This window comes from Agelaius phoeniceus, chromosome 7 (genome assembly GCF_051311805.1).
Source record: "Agelaius phoeniceus isolate bAgePho1 chromosome 7, bAgePho1.hap1, whole genome shotgun sequence".
Classification (NCBI taxonomy): domain Eukaryota; kingdom Metazoa; phylum Chordata; class Aves; order Passeriformes; family Icteridae; genus Agelaius; species Agelaius phoeniceus.
The window spans coordinates 28570973-28595110 of record NC_135271.1 but is presented as its reverse complement, the minus strand read 5'-3'; the positions used below and the strand labels follow the sequence as shown (position 1 = coordinate 28595110).

General features: G+C 40.6%; 2 protein-coding genes and 1 long non-coding RNA gene across 5 annotated transcripts in view; 1 reads left to right on the top strand and 2 right to left on the bottom strand.

Annotated features, from left to right (window-relative positions):
* Nucleotides 1–190: 190 nt before the first annotated feature.
* NFE2L2 (NFE2 like bZIP transcription factor 2) lies at nt 191–23686 on the bottom strand. Of its 3 annotated transcripts, none has more exons than XM_077181373.1 (5): nt 23561–23686; nt 5257–5526; nt 5003–5098; nt 4478–4657; nt 191–2602 (listed from the first exon to the last, which is right to left on the bottom strand). In XM_077181373.1, exons 1-5 carry the CDS (start codon nt 23588–23590, stop codon nt 1394–1396), a joined length of 1785 nt encoding a protein of 594 aa, XP_077037488.1. In that variant the 5' UTR covers nt 23591–23686; the 3' UTR covers nt 191–1393. The 3 variants fall into 3 exon arrangements, with proteins under 3 accessions (XP_077037488.1, XP_054492677.2, XP_077037489.1); XM_054636702.2 differs by lacking the exon at nt 23561–23686 and adding an exon at nt 23217–23415; XM_077181374.1 differs by lacking the exon at nt 23561–23686 and adding an exon at nt 16706–16853.
* On the bottom strand, nt 13407–16697 carry LOC129122732 (uncharacterized). The gene is made up of 2 exons (XR_013183026.1): nt 16265–16697; nt 13407–15219 (listed from the first exon to the last, which is right to left on the bottom strand). It is a non-coding gene; the product is annotated as an uncharacterized LOC129122732 (long non-coding RNA).
* Nucleotides 23684–24138, top strand: part of AGPS (alkylglycerone phosphate synthase) — a 75465-nt gene continuing 75010 nt past the window's right edge. Inside the window, exon 1 of the mRNA XM_077181376.1 lies at nt 23684–24138. The gene's annotated coding sequence lies outside the window, so the exon portion shown is untranslated.

The following is a 24138-nucleotide window of genomic DNA, read 5'->3' as shown; positions in this document are numbered from 1 at the left end:
TGTGTTTAAGAGTTACTGTGTATCAGTGTTGACTGTCTGGGGCCATGGCTGGGTGCGCTTCTGGATGCCTGTGCTCCAAAACTGCCATCTTCAAATTAGTCCTCTTGCTTTAAGTGGCAGCAGTGTCTTGCATTCCCCCAGTGCCCACCCATCAATGGCAAAATAAAAATCACTTCAGATCAAGCATGCCTTTTAGAACTTGAAAGGGGTGAAGATAGTTTTTAATGTTCAGATCAACATGTCTTACAAATTATACATTTTATGTATTGAAAAAATCCAAAACAATCAAGTGCAATGAGTTCTTTTGAATAGTAAACAAAACCATGCTATTTATTTACCCATTTTTTACTCTTTTATAAATCATAATTTAAACTCCACAAAGCTTTTCCATTCTCTGAGCAGAGATTCCAAACAGGGCAAGTGGATGGCTGCTAGTATGCAGTTTTCCATAAGCATCAAAGTAACAGCAGGGAGAGGTGATGCTGATTGACTGAAGTCAGAGGCACAGTAGTGTATTTCTAGGAGAATTGCTCAAAAGCCTGCAGAAATTTTAGCTCAAAAAAGGCCATAATGATGGCAATGTTCTAACAGATTTTAAATGCCTTTGGAAAAAAGATCTCATGAATTTACATAGTGTTCAAGGAGGAAAACAAAAACTGTGAGCTTAGCACAGACTTGAAACTTTGTGTTACATGGTCTTTCCAAAGGTTATTAAAACAAAGTGGAATGAAGCATTGGTAATGCTGACACTGCTGTGTGATTGATAATTATGCTACAGGAAGACTTAGCCTTGGAAAACTAGCAAGGATTTCTCTCCTTTAAGGAAATAAATGTGTATGAAGTAGAGTTTAAAAAGTTTAATGAGCTGATAAGGCAAAATCAAACACTGAGTGTCAACTTTTATACCAAATTAATATATTAAATATAAAGCAAGTATAAATGTGTAAGAAAAATGGGGAACACTATTGCATATTTATAAAAAATATAAGAAGCCATCCTGGTTGTCTTGCAAGAAATTATATTCAGAAGGCTAAAATCATTTTTTAATATATATATATATATCAAATCTATGAATATAACAATAGATAGGAGCAGTATATAAATATGGTATATTTAAATATTTACATATATATGGAAACTAGTCAAAGTGGTGCTATAAGAAGGAAATGTCTGTTATAAAATCAGATTAAAAATTTTGTATACGCCCATCTGCATTATCTGATTAATTTTCAACTTGCATTTTCCATAAACTAATCAACAACTTTAAAATTATCATTGCATAGACTTACTTGACAAATATTACTTAATTCTGCATTCCACCTCACAGTAAAAACTACCATGATAATGATACAAAACTAGTAACTCAGAGAACAGGAACCAGCTGAACTGCCCTTCAAAGTTTAGTCCCCGACTGCCTGCTCTTAGGAACAAGAAAGACATTGCCATCTCTAGTTTGCTGCAGTGAATATTCACTGGGAGAGTAAGGCTTTCCGTCTTCATCACGTAGCATGCTGAAGACCTCGAGGTACAAGGTGGTGAATTGCTTTTTCATTTGATGAAGGCTCCTGTCATGTTCTCCTTTTTCCTTAAGCAATTTTTCTTTCTCATCTTTTAGGTTACTCAAATCATGCTCCAGTTCTACTATATTTTCCAGTTTTCTTTTACGGCAATTTTGAGCAGCCACTTTGTTCTTGCCTCTCCTGCGTATATCTCGAATAAGTGTAAGCTGGGCTTCGCTGAACTGCTCCTTAGACATCATTTCACTGAAGTCCGCAACAGGCAGATTGATGATTTTTTCAACAGGAAAAGGGATCTGCAGAGCTCTGGCTCTTTGCTCATCTCTTGTGAGATGAGCATCAAGGCGGCCTGGAGGTTTATCTTTTGTGAAGGGAACTCTGGGTTGGCCAGGAGCAGGAGGGGGTTCTTTCTTTGGTGTGGCTGTACATGGCAAACTGGATGTTTGAGTGCTTGGCCCTAAGGAAGAAAACACTTGATCCTGGAGGTGCAAAGAGTACACACCAGCACTGCTCTGCAGCATGCTTCCAGGAGCACTATCTGTGTCTTCCATTTCAGAATCGCTGCAACCCAAAGTCTTATCTGCACAGGCAGATGATTCCACAGAGTGCTCCGGTGATGCTACGCTGGAGCTTGCGTTCAGTGAAATACCAGAGTCGGAATCGTTACATTCTGCTCTGGTCCCTGAGTGGGTGCCATTGAAAGCTTTACACAGTGCAAAGTCAGAAAGATCAATAGGTTCACTTAAAATCTCTGCCAGGGACTGACTGATAGTGTTCGTTGTTGCTGCATCACCGTTCACCTTTGTATCAATAAACGTGGTGTAGAAATCCTCACAGAAATCAGGGTTTGAAGGGGATGTGTCATTTAAGGAGTTCACACTCAGCTGGCTGGTGTCTTCTGGTGGCAAAATGCCCGAGAAGGGGCCCTCCATACCATCCAGGAAATCTGGACTGCAGTTAACATCTTTTTTCAGCATGGGTAACGAGCTGCAGTAACTGTAGCTGTTGTGCATCTCTGCTGGCTTGGTTTCAGGGCTTGTCACTGTGCTCACCTCAGCCAGGTTATCATTTTCAATGTTCAGGCACTAGATGGGCAATGCAAGGGAGAAGTTGAGCAACACATCTGCAATTGATAAAATCCTTTTCTACAACCCAAAAGCATTAAATAGCAATCAACATGGACATAAAGGGGTTTTATAACACTGTTGTAGTCTAAATGCAGCACCCTTGTGCTATGAAGAGGCAATGGAGGACGATGCAAGATACCAAAGCAAGAGCACAACACAACTTGTTCTGGACAAAGCATTTTAGAGTAAGAGAGCAGAGCCTCTCAGGCTCAGAGCAAGATGCTGAAGACATCCATTCCAATGTGTTAGAGAAACTGCAATTGCTAGTTGCTGCCAGGTATGAACTTCTCACAAGCACCACTGCTAGGAATGGATGAGTACAGAAATGTAAAATTCCTGAATGAGACTTAATGAGCATGTACAGCAAACAATGACTTCTAGAACTATTACTTTTAGTTCACAGTTCCTCAAAACCAAGATTCTTCTAGGATTTACTGAATGAAGGAGCTTTCAGCACAGAGCAATGTAATTCTTGGTGAAGTAAGAAGAGTGCTAACATGGAGCCAGGCAAACACAGTAGTTCAGCTGGCTAACACCAGTGTGAGCGTCAGACTGCTCCACTGCCGGGCTTTCACTGGCTACAAGAACAACTTTATAATGAGCAGGCAGTTGCCTAACTGAAGCTGAAATAAACAGGCCTGCCATCCCCCAGGAATTACTTAACTAGAGGTTGTTCAATGCTTAAGCTAAGATTTTCAATGTGAGAGCTCTATTTTTCCATTTCTCTAAACATAATTTGTAAAAGGCAGTGCCCTTATTTTAATAATCTCTTTTTTTCAAGAAAATTATTCAATTACTATTCAGAATTACTGCAATATATTACTTTGGTTTGGTTTCTTAATGTATTTTCACCATCACTGCTGCCTCTTCACAGCCAATTGCACTTGTTACTTATGTGGGCCCTTTAAGCCTAACACAGTAATCAGGTTAGAAAACTAGAAGAATATAAAAAATATAAAAAGACAAAGGGAAGAGGGAGAGTGGCAGGAAAAATTCAGCTTCTGCAAATTTTCACTTCAGTTTTTTGAAATATGATTGAGATTTATGGGCACTCCACCAAGCAATCATCTCTTGTATTAATAGCATAAAGTACAGCAGCAGCATGCTGGAAAGCATGATGACATTCTACAGTAATATATTTGAAAATAAACTTATTCAATTTTATAATCAAATATAAGGAAAACAGAAATGTAAACATAGGATAAAAATCCCTACATACTCTCTGTATTAGCAAAGTGACTCTTTTGTTCCTTGGAAATATCCAGTTCACATACATTACACAAGTTGTTCTTACTGAGTATGTATGAACAGCATTCATATAAATATACATGACTCTTCTGTGTACCTAAATATATATTCTATTATCACCTTTAAAAAAACCTTCTCCTTAGATAAAACTTGAATGCAAAAGTAATCGTATTCACACAACTGGACACTGCCAAAAAGCCCCCAACATTTACAGTAACACTTGTGAAAACAATTCCTGTTGTAGATCCATGACTCAGAACTGTCCATTTCTGAGCAGCTGCATTTTAAGGATGGTCATGCTGTATCAGAGAGACAAACACTGACTTGCTAAACATGAGGAAGTTCTGACTGACAAGTGTTTCATTAAGGTTTATCCATAAACAACTCATTTCATGCTTTCTACATGTTTTTCAATATATTCTTTTTAAAAAAAATTAAAGCTTATATTGACGTATAAACATCCTGCAGGTGTAGAAACCAAGTCATAGTCAGCATCTCTTCAGATGCTATTGTACTGCCTTCTCCAAAGTACTATAGTCCTCCAAAAAGAACATACTTTGTCTTTCAGGTACTTGTTATACTAACCTGCAACTCTGAAAGGGACAGTAATTCTTCCCAAACTTGCTCTATGTTCTGCATATTCTCTGCATCAGTGGGTTGTACTAGATCAGGGGATTCAGGTGGCCGAGTTTGATCAGAGGAAACAAAGGCTGGGTTGCTATTGACCTGAGCAGGAACCAGTGACTGAAATGCAGCTGAAGAAGCCTGAAGGGTTTAAACAAATAATTAAAACCTGAACAAAACAATGATAACTAAAAAACACATTCAAAAAAACAGATGTACATTTTCCAAAGCAAAAACCTAGTTTTTGGAGTTCTGCATCATTTCTGCAGAACAAACAGGTGTTTCTTAAGGAAAGCATTTTTTTTAATGGAGTATTATAAAAATAGGCTCAAGCCTACTCAGTGCTTTATGTCAGCTGGAGCCAGCTTGAGGAGAAAACTCAGACCACAAATTAGTCTTATGGTGAAGACAAATCTTAGTCAGAGAAGACATGAGACTGACCCTGTGGAAAAGCACCCATGAAACCACTGAACTGTGCATTTTTACCTCATGCTCATCTATAAACGGGAATGCTTCTGCCAAGAGCTGCATGCAGTCATCAAAGGACAAGGCCTCTGCTTCTGGTTTTGAAGGCTCTGTGTTCTAAATAGGAAAGTTATGGAAAAAGGTTACTGCATGTTTTAGTAACAGAAGATATTCCATTACAGCAACACATGCAAATTAATTTTAGGCAGCCACTAGCATTATGCCTTCTTGTGAATGGAAAAAGGGTTAAATGCACTCACACCACTGGAGTTTACCTGTGAGAAAGCAACGGGTGGCTCAGTATTTTCTGACTGAATGCACTGAGCTGGCTGCACAGGAATGAATTCACCTGTCTCTTCGTCTAACTCCAGCTGAGCCAGCAAGGCTTCCTCCTGCTCTTTTTGGAGCTGCTCTTGTCTTTCCTTTTCAAGTTTCTTCTGCTTCTCGAGTTCATACTCCTTCTGCCGCTGCCTAGAATCAAACACTTCACGTCTTGCCCCAAGGTCTATATCTTGCCTCCAAAGGATGTCAATCAGGTTCATGTCCTGCAACAGAAATGCTTTTTTTAAGCAAGATCCTTCCAGGCAGAACTGGTTTAGAACAACAGCAAAGCTTTAAATCTCTGTGTCAAATGGGTAGACTCATGTAACTGAAGCTTATTCTCTTAATCCTACAAAATTACCAAAATAAAACATGGCTCTATATGACCTTTCTGAAGTGTGTGATCTGGTGGCTTGCCTTCTGTGGCCCACACTGAGGCTCACAGAAACCAAGAATTTATTACAATTGGTAAGGTAATACAGGAACTAGCCAGAGGATAAATATATTCTTCTTTTTTGACTTGTCTCATAGAAAACATGAAGATACAGAATTAATTTGTCACAAAGAAAGCAATTTTTAGGAGAAAAGAGAGAAATTGAGAAGTTTGACCATGTAAATTTTTTTTCACATGTTCTTGTAAAACTGCAAAAGCTGCCTAAAAACATGATGGAGGCTTCCTGAAGTAACTATAATAGCCATGTAGAATGTATTTTGGATTAGTAATGTTCCATTCTGGTATTACTCTTAAAGATCAGCAGAACAGAGCTTCAGAGCTGCAGGAAAATCTGTTTTCAAAGACACCAAGTGACATAACATCACTAGCACTAAAGACAATTATTAAGACTATTAGTAAGAAATTGTAATTTAAATCTTAGTCTGTGCTGATGTTCTAAATGTGGCTGGTTTGGAGCAGCTGAGTATAAACAGTGGTTGCAGGGTCTCAAATACTGTTAATGAGTTGGCCCCTGGCTCATCACAGAGTCCAAATGGAATTCTGCTATTTAGGAAAGAGCAATTGCTTAATATATATTATGGCTATAATTACTTTTAATTTATTGCATCAAGGCTTTTTATTGGGGAGGGCCAAGGGGCTTAATAGATTCTTTTCTTTTAGTTTTTTACTGTTCAAATAGTCTATATTCTTAGGGCAGAAGTCTAGAGTATTTTCTTCTATGAAGAAAACACTCAAACTAACACTCTAAATGTATTAATTTGTATGCCTGTTGATACAGAATTTTAATATTTGCTAGCCACATTTCTCAGATGGGTAAATGCCAACCATTTAGCTGGTGCCTGGAAATTTTTGATTTTATTATGCTTAAAATTACCCTTCAGGGCAGCATGTGAAAATAATGTTCAGTGTTGGGCATCCTCATCAGATTAACACTGTACAAGTAATACACCAAACACTGCATTTCATTTAAACAGAACCTTCCTGATTCACTCAGCAGCTCTACACCCAAGATAGAACTTTTTGCCACCATATCAAATTAAAACATTCCCTTCCTTCTGAAGGTTATTTTCAAATAGAGAAGCAAAGTAACCTGAATGCCAGCTCATGCTGCCATTCAAAATGATCACGTCTGTGCAACAGCTATGGCAAAAAGCTTTAGGCCAAGTCCACATCTGAACAAACAATTCACTGTTCTCATTCCACATGGCATGAATGACTTCTACTAATAACTAAAAAAATGTATTTTTACTAAAATTGGGTAATTATGTAAAATATCTTTGTGTAACACAATGCAGGCACTTCCAAATCTAAAACATATTAAATTATACCTTGCTGGGAGAGACCAAACTCGACTTTAATGGCCAGCAATGAAGAAGCTGAAATTATTACAGAGGCTGCCCAAGACAATGTTTGGTCTTTCCAGATTGGCAGGGTAAAATGAACTAATTAAGTTCTGCAGTAATTGCAGATACTGCAATATGGTATAGCTTCATTAAGGGCCAGTAGTTTACCAGCTGCTCAGTGTCTCCTTCTGCAGCAGATCCAAAAGTGTTTCCTAGTCTCTGAGCATTTGCAATATGTTCTGGATAAAACTGCAGGATCTGGATTTTAGGGCTCACTTCTGAATTCATTTACAAAGCACCATTAAAAATGTGACTCAGAAGATTTTTTATGTGCATGTGTGTGTATAATGCACAAAAATATCAGAACTGGTGCTCCGTTTCAGGTTAAATAATGAAAAACAAAAGTTTTTCTTCCTGTAGCTACAGAAGGCAAAACACATTTTCCTTAAGAAGAAAATCCATGTAGCCTTAGTACAAAAACTTAAGACCCAGCTACTACCTTTTTCAGCCCTTCTAATGGCAACATTCACTATCAAAGTAAGTAGCTTTGGGTGCTGCCTCCTTTGTGGGATGAGATGTCTCCAAAGACACCAGCTGACCAAAGAAAATGCTGTGCCTGTACACCGCTTTGTGTGTGCAGCAGTCAGTTCAGGATTCTTTTTTGAATGAATATGCTTGCATACTTATCAAGACTGTCAGGATCTGAGCTGTTGTCTGACAAATATGACAGCACTGATTGGCTCCTGTCACTATTCTTCAAGTGACCATATTTAGGTCAGTGTCTTATCTCTGGCAGACAGTTGAGCTTTGCCAAACAGTGTCATGCTCTACCCAGGAGGGCACTGCTTGTCAGGAGCACTTTTAAATTTTATTTAGTTGTGCTAGTGACACTTAAAACCAAAAGGATGGGTTGTTTTGTTTTTGTTACCACCGTGTAACAGAAAAAGAGCCCTCCTATTTTCAGTTTGAAAAGTTGTGCATAAATACAGCAATATTAGTCTTAACTTTGAATAACAATTCAACTAATTACTCTTAACATAAATGGGCTATATGGAGGAAGTGTTCTTCTGGCCAATATGCTGATATGTAGTATCTAACAGCACACTGATTTAAATATTAACCTTACACTTAATGCTTATCTATAATTTCAACCAATGCTTTTAGTAATACTTCCCTTTTCAAGAAAAAATAAGTATTCTGGTCATTAGTCCAAAGCCTCAGGTTAAAGTTAAGGGAGTCAACATTGACAAGTGATTCACTGAGGAATGAATCACAACCACAAGCACGCGGTAATGGCAAAGAACTCTTAAAAAAACCCTTGCAGTCTAAAGCAAACATTTTGCAATTTTGTTCCTTTAGCCTCCCCACAGTCTTCCTCTTTATTTCCCTGCCCTGTCCAACACCAGCACACACATACACAGAGGTACCCACACAGGCAGGCATTCTACCTTAGGTTCACCACCGAAGCAATTTTCCCCTTCTACTGTGAAAGTATCTCAGAAGTAACTGTGTACTCAATGCCTGAAGTGTAAAACTAAAGCTATTAAAATGTGCCCTCCTCTCCTGTGCAAGGGCAACCCACTAGATTTAGATGCCTCAACATGATGTGCTTGTCTCAGAAAGATTCATTTGGAGAGACAAGTGAGCACAGACTGGCCTCTAAACAGGAACACGTGCACCAGGAGTCCTGTGAAAGATTCATCTGACCCAGAGCTGGCTGCTGCCCTTCAGAGCCAGGCTGACCACTTCCCTGAATATCAGACACATTTACAGCAAAGGCACAGCCTCATGTGACAGGCTCCACAAGCACCCACTTGTTCTTTCCTCCATTGTGCAATTTCTTGGATTGCATCAGAGGAAATGATGGGCTTGGCAGAGCCAAGGGGCCGCAGGAAGAGCCCAGCCTGTGCCCAGGAGGGATTGCAGCTGTGGCGCTTCCCCCTCGCCTGCAGCTCAGCTCCTTCCTCTGAGCACCAACGCCTCGGCCAAGGGCAACTGCACTATGGGATTCAACTGGTGGATTACTGTCATCCAACATTCCTAACTTTGGAGAAAATGGTATGGGTTTAGTACTTTTCCCAAGCAGACAAACAGTGATTTGATTTTGGTTGATTTTGGTTTGATTTTCTTCACAATTTTGAAGACAGAGAAACAACTTCTCTCAACAGAAGACGTTTGCTTTCCCATGATCCATGTAAGCAGGAGGTGCCTTGTACTGATGGTTTGATTTTTCTGTTCATTTAGTGATATGCTCTTCCAACCACATCAATAGCTTAGTTTGGACATATAAAGGCACTTTTAATAAGATAAACATAAATGTTAAACAATTCACATTAAGCCACCATCTGGCCCTCAATGGAAATTTTCATGTTTTAGATTTACATATCAGCATTTGCCATCTGGGCAGAGTCTGTTATACATTTTATGAGAAAATCTCTGACTACATTGTAAAGTTTGACAATTAACTCTTATTGCTCCTAAGCAAATGTTTACAGAAGGGTAAACAAAGGAAAGAGACCCTGTTTTCATGTTACTTTCATGGACTGACTTCCACGCTTTAAACAAAACGCTAATCTTTTGTTTCATCCCTGTCTGGTTTATCTGACTGGTTTTGGTGCTGTTTGGAATATGAGCCATTTACAGGTAGCCTTGCTAGAATGGAAACATCCAGCAGCCTAAGTGTAAGCAGAGAAACAATCTCGGCACCTTCAACCCATTGTAAGCTTCTCCCTGGATACAGAGCATATTGTGAGGATTGTGCATTTACTTCTCCAGTCATGCCTTTTGCACCATAAATTGAGATAACACAAGCAGAATCTCCCACCAGACAAGGATTGGTTTTCCTTTCCCATGTTGTATTAGCACCTAACACCATGAAGACAGATGATTTCCCATGCCAGCAGGAGTCAATAAAGAGCAACAGAATCAATGGCTACTGCATCCAGCAGGGAGCTCAGACCAGCACTGCACGAGGAGCAGGGAAGCATTCCTACAGCTTACCCACAGAAGCAGACACGGCAAAGTATCCCTCACTTTTATCTTATCACTTATGTTTTCCAGAAAGTGAAGGGGATGAAGAAAAAAGCACCTTACATTTCTGCTTTAATTAAAAAAAAAAAAAGTGTTGGAAGTGAAACAGGCCCAAGGACCTGAGACACTTCAAGGCATGAATGAAAAGAAGGCCATCAAGTAATAAGGCAAGTACAAGAGGAGCTTGTACTGGCAGCATCTTATCACTTAAGAAAAGTTCAGTGGAAGCAACAGCTGAAGGCTTTCACCTCACTGTTCTCTGGAGGAACTGATTTTGTTCAAGTAATTTTTAAGAATTATTAATAAATAATTTAATGTTTTCAGATAATCTCTGGCATCTGAGATAAACATAAACATAATTAAAAATAAAATAAACATAATTACTGTTTATTTTTCTAAATAGTTTTCAAGGTAAGTTTCTTAATTACAGCTTACAATTACAGAAGAAAATTCTGGACACATAAGCCTTATGTTTAAGAGAGTACAGAAAGCAGATAAAGTTAGCCCAAACCCATAACTTTTTAAAAACAATCAAGAAGAATGGGGAAAAGGGAATGACAGAAGTTACTTACACTGGTGGGCAGAGGGGTACAACAGCAATTTCAGATGTCTGAATTCAGAGTTTGGAAGTGTGACAGAACAGATAGCTGTCAAACAAAGCCACATGACAGCAACCTGACATTTGTGAATACATGAGGTCAAATCCCTGACTGCCCTGCAGAGCTGTCTGCTATCCCACCAAGACCTTCTGAGGAATCTGGAAGGAAACAAGGTGCTTGGAGGGATGGAAGGGGATGCTTTTTTCTTGTCTTTCATACCTGTGCCACCTAACACTGGTGTGACTGTACTGACACTAAACCAGTATGTTTTGACACTACACCAGCCTGCTTCTCTTTCTTTATGCCCATTTCCTCTTCCTGGTCCTAAAGTCTTTGGATACCTGAGCCACAAAACACTCTTAAAGCCCTGGCAGGCCTACTTACCTATGAAAGGACTCAAAAGGGGTTGAAAATCCCTAGCTTTAAAGAAGTGATATTGCAAGAGAATTTTCACCCCCTGTCTGTATAAATAAACCTGTTAAATGCTGTCCATGCATATTGGGACATTCTTCTGCCCCAACAGAGCCAGATAAGATCAGTTCCTGAAATGTTAAGTCTGTGTATGCAAATTTCTATTTTCTCCTAACACACATCTCATATTCCAGAATGTACCTCTCACTGTATTACAGCAAGCTATCTCACTAAATGTCTAGTTGTCAGAATCTATACTTATAAATTAGATTAGCTGAAAATTTCTTGGCTGGACTGTCCAGCATTCTTTAACTTCACTACTAAGCCTCATCTAAGGGCATTGCTCTGACAAAGACTGGGAGAAGTTCTGCCTGGCTGGAAGTACAATTCTGGATACTACTCACCCATTCTCCCAACCCTCACTCCAGAAACAACTCCTCTGAGAGGTGGATTATTTATGTATTTTACCTGAAATGTCATCTTCCAGGCATGGTATCAACAAAGGCTAAGTCTGTAAGTTATGTACAGCTGTCTGTAAGTTATGTACAGCTCTCAACATGATGGTTTTCTTGAAGGCATTCCATGGCAAGCAAGCTTTCCAAACTGCCAGGGAGAAAATATACCTTGTATATGCCTTGTAAAAAACAAGGTATATATGTTTTTTCACCCTGTGTAGTGAAAGGACAAATTTCTTTAAGCCTGAAGAACATAAAATGAGCAAGAATGTAAGTGCAATAAAAAATAGCTGTTGAAGGCTGTTTATGGTCATTAATGTACTAGCTTTATTTCAATTCCAAAACCTGCAAATCCTAAAGCTAACAGTAAAGCAAGACCAAAGCAGGCAAAGGAAAACACCTACATCAGAAACACAGCAAAGAACAGGAAAAGGAAGGACACAGAGAGCTTACTTCTTCACTCTGGCAAATCTTCTCTTATTCTGCAAAATAAGAGCATCAGTCCCCACCTCCCTGACACTCCTTAAAATACTGGGCATGTGCAAGTGCCTCCCAGCACTCCCAGCCTGGGGCACAGCAGCAGGAGCACCACTCTCCTCTCTGGCTCAGTCTCATCACCAACAGTCAGAAACACGAATCTATGTCCTTTGCCCACCACTTCTGGTCTGCTCTGAGGTGACCATTTATGGTACAACAGATCAGTGCTGCAGATCTTTCTGCAGAAGACTGGTTCAGGATCTATCTCAGACACTCCAGAAGCAGCTGTGCTTTTCTAAATTGTTTAATCAATACATATTTGAAATGGTGGTTTAAAACAGTAGTTTAGTAGGAGTTTAATATAGAGAGTTGATTTCCAGAGGCTGAATGGGGTCTAGACTGATCCCACCTCAACATACTTAAAAAATAAAAAAAATTGAAATCCCAAATCCACAGTCTCATTTGCATGGCTTACAGAAAGCAAAATCTTTAGTCTGACATTGGTATATATTTTCTTTGTCCAGTACCTGATTTTTGCAATCTGTACTGAGGACCAGATCTACCAAGCATTGCTATCTGCTCCCAATTCCCTTATTTTTGCCTTAGCCATAAAGAAAAGACAGAGTAAGGTCTAACATGGTGAACTGATTACAATGAATTTTTCTTGAATAAACTGAATTATGCCCATATTTACAAGTGCTACCATGGCTGCTCCAAACAACCTAAAAATGGCCATGGTTGTCATCCCACTTCTTCAAACTTAGTCCTAAAACTCTTGACATCCCAGAGTGCTTTCTAAAGCATTTGTATCTAAAGCAGTGAGCCATACATGTTTTCAGAGCTTTGCTGTTTAATTAAATGGGTTCTGCTTTTCCCTTTTCAGTGCTAATTCTATTTTATTAATCAAATTTTCCCTTTTCCACAGTATATTTGGCTAGTAGTGTTGCAGTCCCTTACACTCCAATTCTGAATCCCTCTTTCAGTTTAACAGAGTTATTGACTTACTATTTCTTTATCTTGCATCAGCAGCATTACAAAATTAAGTCAATAATAAGCACAAAAAAGTTAATATGTATTCAAGTTACAATCTATTACACAAGTTGCATCATGAACTTGGGAGGCTGGCAAAAATACGGGATTGTTTACCAAGAGTGGGTTAGTCTGTCTGTTTGATTTTGCTTGATACATCAACAAAATTCTGCTGTGCTGCCCCAACAAGTAAGGAGAGAGATTCTGCTGTGGCTGACTTTCTAGCTGTCTAATCACCATGTACTGCACCACATAACACCATTTTGAAAGGTATTCAAACAGCAGCCATCTCAGACAGACCAGCTCTTCCTGAAACAAAATACGGCTTTAATGCCTTTATTTGTGTTTGGAGAGGTTTTTTCCTTCCCAAGTTAAAACAGCATCATAATGAAACAGGCATTTATTGAATTTTGTCATTTATACAACAACAACAAATCCTTATATGTAAACAAATAATATGAGAAAAATATTGCTGATCTTTCAACCACAGGAATACAAAAGCCTTTGCATCCCACTTTAACACAGGTCACTGTTTTTCAAATACTGTAGGTTCAATATAGAAAATATTATCTTTAAGCTATTCTGCTATACCCAGCCAAACATGTACTCTGCAGACATTGCCACAGGATACTCACTAGTTTATACACAAGAGGATTTGTTTACAATAATGGCTCAGTCATCTGGGAAACATGATCCAGTCAAATTATAGAACATTCTTTTGTCCAATCAAACAAATCAGGAAGCAAAATGAACATAGGAACAGTAAAAGAACCTAAAAACTGCAAATAACATTATAATCTTGTGTTATAACTTATTAGCCACTATTTTGATTTCACACCTTTTGGAAAAGCAAGTTTCAAACCAAACATGAAAACTGTGTGTTTGAGGGTCCATATATTTTCCAGGACTGTATCTTTCTTGTACTACACGTTTTCACTGCATTGGCATCTCAGTTTAAAATCCCCATTTCCAGCTGTTGTTTTGCTGATGGCTGGGAAAGTCACAGGGACAGCACCAGCTGGGTCATTGCAGCTGCAGCACGGCCTGGATGTGGACACTGCACACTCTAACACCACGGGAGGCACATCTTGTCAACCTCCACTCCACTCATCTCACAAGCAACTTACTTTGTTCTTGTTGTTTGTGGACCCAACTACAGTGGCAAGCAACTGGAGTGCCTGCTGAACTAGAAAGCAATGAGGTTCACCCAGTGTCCTGGCAGCACACACCCAGCAGCCCTCTTTCAGAAACACAGACAGCTACTGTGGCTGCATCAAGGAAATTCCACACAAACACCTCATCAGCCAGGAGTACTATCTTAAGACTAAAAGCTTAAGAATAAAGTTAAATTGCAGGGACCAGTGTTTGCTCCAGATGTGCCTACATCTGCCAGTGTACACAGGTATACAGTCCCCACTGAAGTCCGTGGGGCACAGGTGTTAAATAGTGAGTCAGTCCTGCAATTAACATGCCCTTTTCACATACATAATCCATACAGACAGTGCTGGGAATTCAGTCAGTGCACAGTTCTCACTAAACAAGCAGGGTGGGAGTTTTTTTGAGTGTTCAACCTCTAATACACTTCTTATTTAGTTTCTGCAAGGGGAAAAGAAACCAAACCCAGAAAAGAGGCCAAAAATACATTGCTAGTCAACTGCTTACCACTGGGCAGTACAAAATCATAACAGATTTGAGAAAGGGATACCCAGAGGGGCACATTTTAGCTGTGCTGGCAATATTTTTCCAAAAGAGTAATTCATGGTTAAATGGCACTGTGAACTTAATTTAACACTGTGAACAGCGTTTATTAGTGACATACTTCAGTCAAGAATAATACCATTCAACCGTGCACTATTGACCAAGAAGACTCTGCCTCAATTTACACAAAGCATCACAGAAATCATTATTTAATTTGCATGAAAAGAGTTCATATAGCTTTTCCCTTTTCTCTAGCCACACCAGGATACTTGAGTTATCCTTCTATCCATAGAATGAAGCCAGGGTAGATTTTACTCATTTTCTTAAGCACTGGTAATCCACACATTTATCTGCAAAAAGCAAGCCTCCAGAAATCATCAGCCCCCACAAAGGCTTCAGCAATCTCTCTCACATGAAGGTCCTGCAAAGTTAAACAACTGAATCAGAAAGCTCAGTAAGGGCCAACAAATCAGGCATCTACATGTCAATTTATCATTTCTTTCCACAATGACAGCTTTTGCTTAAAAAAGGTAAACCCACTGAGGAAGTGAACAATAACTGGGCAGAAAACAAAAGCTCTGTCTGTGTGCTGCATTCCAACCCTCACTTTTCAATTTATAAATCCTGAAAGCAAAAGCATCTAATTCATCTTCCAAGGCATAAACCAGAGTAGGTAAATGGTTTTACAGCTCTTGCCAAAGTAATGCTCAATATTGTCAAAAGAGCAACAAAACTGCAAAACTCAACCATAAGTAACTGTCCTTCTGTCCAAATCAAGAGCCTCCACCACCCACCACTTTCCTTGGGGCTTTTTCCATGCCTGTTCCCTTGGAGTATACAGGAGAACTCATAGTCCATTTTATCAAAAACTCTCATCCCAAGCTTCATTTTGAATTTAAGATAATTCTGTGGGTCTGACCTTAGTGACAGTTTCAAAATAATCTGAAGCACTCCATTAACTGTTTTATTATTTAAGGGGCTTCCATTCTTCACTTTGCTGACAAAAATACACTTGGAGAGATCCAAGATGTCTAGAGATGTATGCACTAGCTGTCAGCTGAGCAAAGTCTCCCAAGAGTAGTCAGCACAGACTACACTCCTGAAGTGATTGATGATAAAGGATTACAAATCAAGCCAGAAAAGATTCCATGGCACTACAACATTTCACTGAGTCACAACAATTCATACTAGTTGAAGAACTAACCTGGTAACATTCTAGTTCAAATACTAAAACCAAAATAGAAAGCACAGTATCAGAAGTTATTGTGCTGTAATTCTCTGTTGCAACCTGTTACAGCTGTTACACAGCTATAAGGCACATTAATACAATGTGCATTTCCATAGCCAAATAATTAAATTTAAATAATTTGGAAGACCAGCTGTCAGAAATCATAATTTAGATTCAAATATAAGTTCTGGTTTTCATATTATGCATTTTACTAGCACCATTTTTGTTAGGGACTTACTTTTATTTTCATCCTTTGGCATCTTAAATGCTACTTGTTTCAAAAGTTTACTCAGGTTTATTTGATTTCTTTTACAAATATCAGTGGGACAATCTTGCAGAAATTCCTCAGATGATACAGATCTCAAGACACATCTACAGTAGAAACACAGCCAAGTGTGAATATAATTCTGTGTCATAAATCAGAAAACATGTCCATGCATCTCATGTCAAGTAATTCACAGTAGATTGCATCAGGGTCTACAGTACACTTGTACCAAGAACGTGACTATATTATCTGCACTGGTGCAGACACATCAGTGACTCCTCCTGTGACAGTGGTAAAGTCAAGCATTAGTGTCACAAAATGGGGTGGAATGCCCCTACTGACAGGTCTTGGATGACCTCTGCTGATACAGTCTCCGTGTTCTCCTTCCAGCCATGAAGCATCCAAAAATCTTACCCTTCTGAGCTGAGCTGCACCAGCCTTCAGAGCCACCCACTCATCCCTGTCATCCTCTCTTGTCCATTGTTGTGCTACCCAGCTGACTGTGGAACACGTCATCTGGTCACATAACTGCACGCAATCCAACTGGAAATACCCTGATTTAGAACAAAATTCATTCTTCTTACGCAAGAGCACGTAACTCAAGCAAGCAGCTCCTGAGGGCAGAAAGAAGAAATGATGAAGTGTCCCCACCCAGGTGGCTGGCTGCAGAGCAGAATTAAAACTGGCCCTCTCACACAGGGGGAGCAGGCAGCATTCCCAGGGGCAGACCTGCACCAACCACATGCTGCCTGGGAATTCTGAATGGGGATCTCCCAGTGGGGAGCCCAAGCAGCACAGGAAGCTTTCCACTCTAATTACAGAAATAAGTAGGAAGATACTCATTTTACCACAAGGTTTCAAACAAACAAAAACCCCCATAATCTTTTTATCATAGCTCTTTCCAGCAAAATGGTGGTGATGACCTGAGCAGGAAGCAAATTGGAGTCACAGCAACTTTTCACATAACTCAGCTGTTGAAAAGTCACTGCTGTAACATTTTGTAGGTATTAATTTTCAAACACAGCAAATAGACACACCCTTAATCATAAAACAAACCTCCTCTTACAGGCACATTATCAACCAAGCTCCTTCTGAGTCAATTTCCCAAGTATGCAAACTTGGTTTCGCAAGCTGTCTCCAGGAGTGGAATTTTTGTTATACTTACAAGAGACAGCATGTAAAAATCAATACAGCAAACAGCAATGAAACTTTGAAACTGCAAGACAGAAGTGGGAGCATGGAGGGAAAAGGTGATGATATCTTTACATTTCATAGCAATACAGAAGATACTTCCTTAAAAGGTTTTAAAGAGATGGTTTCAAACTGATCTTACATAACTTTGTTGCTGCAACTTCAGTCTTAAAGGAACTCTCTTTCCCTTTCTCTTCTCTTTTTTAACTAGATTGCTAATAATAATACTGCAAAAGTTAGGCTAAAAGTCTAACTGCAAGACATGTACAACGTTGAGCGGTTACAGCTCCCTCAGTACTGCAACAGCATCCACAACTAAGACATACGTTATGAAATGGTTTAGGTTTAGTTTACATTTAAAGATAGAAAACATTAATAATCATTTACATCATTTACAGTACCTTCCAAATAGCTTTGATAAACAAACACTGTTTTGTTTTCAAATTCCTTCTTCTCAGTATAAAAACTGCAGTTGATCAGGCCAAAATTACAAATCTGAACTGACATAATAAAAAACTTCAGCTGTACCTGTGGTGCATAAATTGCAGCCACATAAGTATTATTTGTAAGCTATACCCATTCTACTAGAGCTGTGCCAATTAGTACTTGTGCTAAGGTTTAGTAATATACTACTGAACAGCAATTATACTCTGCTGGTAGGACAACGCTAACTTAACTTTGAGTTATTAACACTCTGATTCTTTCCTAATAGCTTTCCAAGATCTCCAGAACAGTATGTCAAAAATCTAAGTATTTCAAAGTGAATATTAAAGTGAATATTAAGATATAAATTAAGAGGCAAATACAAAACCAATGTATTGACACGTAGTATTGAAAAATCAATGTGTCACTGAAAGAAAACAGAAAATATTTCACTAAGAATTCAAACTGGCAAAAGACAGAAAACAGAAGATCCTTCATAAGACAAATGCTCCTCTTCAAAGCAGTCAAATAATTAAACACTTCTATCTGTACTAGATGTTGCTACAGATTGCTTGGTTACCCAAATTAATATTTAATTTAAATGTATGGTGCCAAATTAATACTTAATTTAAATGTATGGTTCTGAGAGACTTTGCTTCCATTTGAAATGGCCACTGTTGGCATACCCCTGTCAAAGTAAAACTAACGAAATATTAAAACAAGATAATATAATGGGGAATATATTTTTTAATTTCCTTATTTTAAATAGTAAAGAAAAATTAAGAAATATGTATCTAGAAATCACAGATACAGAAAAATAGGTATTGCTCTGATTGTTTCACTACTGTGCTGCACAGAGCATTATCATTAAACTTTTCTAAAGTAAAAGAGTAAAGTGCCATAAGATAATTAAATTCTTGCTACTGCCAATTAATGCAGTGACATGACTGTCACTACCTTTGCTTTTCCCATAGAGAAAGCAGTTACTGGGTAGGAAAGCTAAAAGTACACAATGTCTATCTTGAATTGAAGGCATTTTCCATTATCTGTTCCAGATAAGCCTTCCACTGTTTTCAGCAGTTTTATACACCACAGACAGCATTGCTGCCTTCAGTTCTTACCGCTGGTTTAATTGTTTACCTTAATGAAACAAATATGCCATAAAAGAATTGCAGTTGAGCAACCCTGAGCAGCACTGGGGTTCACTGTATATCAGTCATCCTTGGATAACACAAATTCAAAGTCATGACTTCCAGCTCCTCCTCCATGACTTCCCATTGGTCATATTGAAAGACTTGCAGAGGTAGCAAATGAAGTGTTTTCAAAACCAATTAAATCAGTTTATTGCTGAGAAAGGACTAAGCCGACCAAGGTGTCATATTCTTTCCCCTTCACCTAAAGCGGCATTCTGTGGCACAAAGTCCAACTTTGGTATAATAAACTGGAGCAGAAAACTGAACAGACTTCAAATCCTTTCAAGTTTTCTAGGAGTGTGCTACATTAAAATAATAGGTTACTTAAGAGTTGGAATGAGATGGAGGCCAAAGCAAACTTTAACCAGGTGATTAACCCAGAGACTTTGCAGGACTTCTTGCTGGCTGCAACTCAATCAGCAGGGGATTAATATTTAATTCATGCCAATGGGTTACTGCCTGAACTTGTACTGCACTGGCTTTGGCCAAGACAATTGTTGGAAATACATTACACTTGCACAATTTGGCCTAAATTTAGTGAATGGTTTAGTAATTTTAAAGCTTATCTTTATAATTGCAAAGAGGAAAAAAATAGAAAGGAGTGCTCAAGATACAAAAATCAAACTAATTTCTTCTTCACAGCGAGTCACACACCCAGTGCTATAGGTATGGGTACATGTGGCATCATTTGCTGGCATCTTCATCTGGACTTTGCATATTTTCTCTTTCTCCCTCAAGTTCATCCTTTTCTGAGGCTGCAATTGACTCCTATCATTCTCCTTATAAAGTCTGCCGCATTCCAAAACTTTCAGTGACAAACTCCAACAGCTTTCGCCATTTTGAATTTTCTTAATTCTACTGAAGGAGCAAATACAACAAAATTTTACAACCATGTTTGAAAAATTCTAGAAAGGAATAGCATGAATTGATTTTACTCAGAACAAATACTTCACTTGGGTCCTTCCACTTCTACTGTTCCTCAATATCACCTCACAAAGCCCAGCATACTCCACAAAGGTATCTGACATTTTTTTAACAAAATAAATTCAAGATGCTCTTGCTACATTCATTTCAGTCAGGATCACAGAAGTAGCAGTACCAATCAAACAGGTATTTTTCTGCTTTGCAAATTCAAGTGGTAAAGAAAGCAAAAGTAATCAAACCAGTATTCAGGTGCATAATAGATACAATAATAATTTTCAACCATTTCCTTTTCTTTCAGGGTTATACATAACCTACAACATTCTTATTCGGGATGAGTAACATCCCTGTTTCTTCAAGTAAAAAAGAAAAAGAATAAAGTAAGAGACAGAAAGTCAAAAATTATTCTTGCCCATGAACATTAGCGGGAAGTGAACACAAACCTTTCTAACCACCCACACAGTCCTATAAAAACATCTCAACTTCTTTAAAGCACACAAGAACAGCGAGCTGCCTTCTGCTTACAATGGATGTTCTTTTTTATTCCAGTTTGGTCTCTTTCAAACATTTCCCAATAAACTTTTATAGCCAATCTCTTCTCCAACTTTGAGTGCTAAATATTAATTTCTTCAAGTCAGACAGTCAGGTTTTCTGAGGCAATGAACTTGCACTTCCCCCAGTTTCCAATACAACTCTAATTTCTTGGCATATTTTAATGACATGTGACAGAACAGGATTCATATGATGGATATTTACTACACTAATAACAATATCCAATTAGCTGCTCTCCTGAATGGATTTACAAGATCAGCTCCTGCTAGGCTATGTTCATTTCAGCCAAACATGCTACACTGCATTATATCTAACACTGGCTTCACTGGAAGATATTCTTTCCTGAGTTTGGAAGGAAAGAAAGCTCTACCAATACAGCTAAATAGCAAGGTGAGCACAGAACTAGTGGAAATGTCAAAATAAATGCATTTTTACTTAAGGAAGTGCTTGTGATACTCTCTCATGTACTTCCTCCAAACTTGTCCTACATTTTAGTAGATAACAATATATTCAGAAATATGGATTTTCATCCATTAATAGGTGTACATTAATAGGTCTATCTACATATACATTCAAGAAACTAAAAGAAACAAAACAAAACAAAAAACAACAACAAGCCAAAAAGCAAAGAATTGCTGCCAGCCCTGAGCAGGGTACCTGTTCAACTTTCCCACAAAATGTACCCTCGTGGAAATGAGAGGCTATTGGAGAATATAAACAAACCCACTCACTTGACAATTTAATGCAGCAGGTCAAGAAAAAGAAAAGTATTTGTAATTCCTCATTAAAGCCCTCTATACTAAAGAGATCATACGAATTGAGCTGGAGACTCTTCAGGACAGCTCTCTAGGTAGAAAAACCCTAACAGATACATTTGCATGCACACTCAATTATTTGTCCACTTGGCTTTGCCAATTGTTGCAATTGGTTTTACTTCCAATCTAGTGCAACCCACAGTTTCACTGTTTTGGAAAGGGAATTCTTTTTGCCTCGTTATCATGAGACTCAAAATTTTATAACTAAGTGGCTTGTTTTTACAAGGTTACAGAAAACCGTTTCAAAAACTTCACATTTACTGAAAAGTTACCAAGTCCCTGCCTTCTCAAGAGTAATTTGAAACATCCAGACCACTTGTTCCACTGCAATCTTTTTTCTTGGATGGTTTGAGGTCCATGTAGGCAACATTCCGTTTCACCTCTGTGCACCCTCCTTCCAGGCAGAAAGGTACAACAAGGGAATACTTTTTACAGGAATATTGCAGGCAATAGTTCTGCTAACTCCCCCAGAAGTACATAGCTGAAAGTGGAGGTTTTCTATTCTGGTTAAGGAGTTTGATCAATCCCTCCACACTTACCTTCACTGCTATGACTGTTGTTGCCAGGCACATAGACACTAAGAACACCCTAACCATCTGCTGGCTTGCAAAATCTGAGGGGCTAAATGCAGATTGCATCTCCCCTTGTTTATTTTGAGTGAACATTTTAGGGTACAGGGAATGCGAATTTTCCATTTAATGTATACACTTAGGACTATATATGTCAAAGATGATGATAAGTTGCTATCTAAAAAACACACTGCCTTTTCAGGCCAGGTCTGCAAGAGAAGCAATCAGCAGCTGCCGAGCTCAGATAGGAAAAGTGCAGCAGGTGGCTTAGTAAAGAGGGTTTGACAAAAGCAAATGAGTAACAAAAGCGAGGTTTCTGGAAGAGAAGTCACAGTAGATTGGGCAAGAAGGTACAGAATCATATACTCAGGAATTGGTCTGTTGAGAGTACCTCAGAAACGAGGCCAAAAGTGCCTGGATAATAGAGGCAAAACCAAATTCACACGGTGCTTACGTAGCACCAGCCAAGACAGTGATTTCTGCTGTAGTATTTGCCAACAAACCGAGGAGGCAAGGTGGAGGTCATGGCTGTGCTACCCAGGGCTAGAAAAACAGATGGCCAAGCAGTGTTACAAGCAGCCCAAGAATCTAAAGGAACTATCCAACGGACAGAAAAAGGTACATCCAATACTGCTGAAGTCATATTACCTGTAGGAAGTACCCACTTACATATCCTAAAGCATGGACAACGTTAGAAGAAACTCTACTGCATAGCATATGCATACCAACACACACTAGAAGAGAATCAGAACACTTGAGACTTAATTTTGCAGTATGAAAAGAATTAAAGCAGTTGCGGAACAAGTTTTAAGTATTACTTCTTTAAACCTAGCATTTTGTTGATAAGGATATGCTTCTATTTCAAACGCCCAAGAAAAGCACAATTATATAAATTCATAATGGAGTTCAATTATGTTTTCAGCTATTCACACCGCTCTTGTGCAACTAGTTTGTAACACAACAGTACTGAACTCCCCCAGGCTTCCAGAGAAGAGGCTCCGCAGCACAGAGTACAAACCACAAACACCTCTGAGCCTCCAGGACACTCGCCCTGGCAGAGGCCACTCCGGCTCCGCCTGCCCTGTGACCAAAGCCCCGCCGGGGGTTTCCGCAGGCGGAGGTGCCGGGGCGGCCCGGCCGGGCTCCGCGGGCTGCGTGTGCCAGGCTGGTCCGGAGCCCAAGGCGAACCCGGGACATCCCGGTTGTGCAACAGCCCAGGAGCGGGCCCGGGCCGCAGCAGCGGGAAGCGGCAGTAACTCACCCGAGTGCGAAGCGGGAGCGCTCGGGCCCGCCGGGGGCAGCGACTCGAGGCTGTACCCGGCTCGGGCAGCCCCTCCGGCACCGACGCCTCCCCAGCCGCTCCCTCGGGGGCGGCCCCGGCCCCTGGCCCTGCCCGCGCTGCCGAGGCTGCGGGCGGCGGCTGCGGGCGGCCCTCGCTGACCCCGGCCCGGCCCGGCCCCCGCGGGCAGCGCGGCCCCGCCCCTACCGTGACTCAGCACGTTCCGGGGGGCGGGCCCGCGCCACGTGCTCCGCGGGCTCGTGATGGGCGCCCCGCCCCTCGCCCTCACCGGCCGTGCCCGCCCGGGGCCGCGGCGCCGCTCTCACCTGCGCGGCGGCGGCTGCCTCTATCTCCATGGCGCGGGGCCGGGGCCGCGAGGGCCCGCACGGCGCGGCGGCTGCTGCTGGCCCGGCACCTCGCGCCGCTCCCCTCAGCGCTGTTTGGGGACGGGGCCGCGCCGGGACGGCGGCCGCCCCCGCGCTCCGCCCCGGCCCGGCCGCGCAGCCACTCAGCGCCCGCGGGACCCGCGGAGGCGGCGGCCTTCCCGGCAGGGGCGACGGCCGTGCTGGGCATCTCATCCGTGCTCACCGCTCCCGCGGCCCAGTGGCCGAGCCCTGCCTCTCCGTGCCCCTGGGCAGCTCCTGCTCCGGGTGTCCTCGGTGAGGGGAGGAGCGGCCCTGCTCCGGGCGAGGCCGGTGAGTTCGGCTATGGAGCAGGAGCACTGCCGCTAGCCCGGCGGGCTGCCCCGGGAACAGCCCCCTGTGCGCCGGCTGCCTCTGCCGGGCAGGGGATCCCGAAGGAGCCATCCAACCAGCCGAAACAGAGATAGGGAGACTCGGGGTTGGCGCGCACCAAGTATTTGGAATTGGTAGCTCCAGGCGAGGTTCCCCTCGGAGCGGCAATG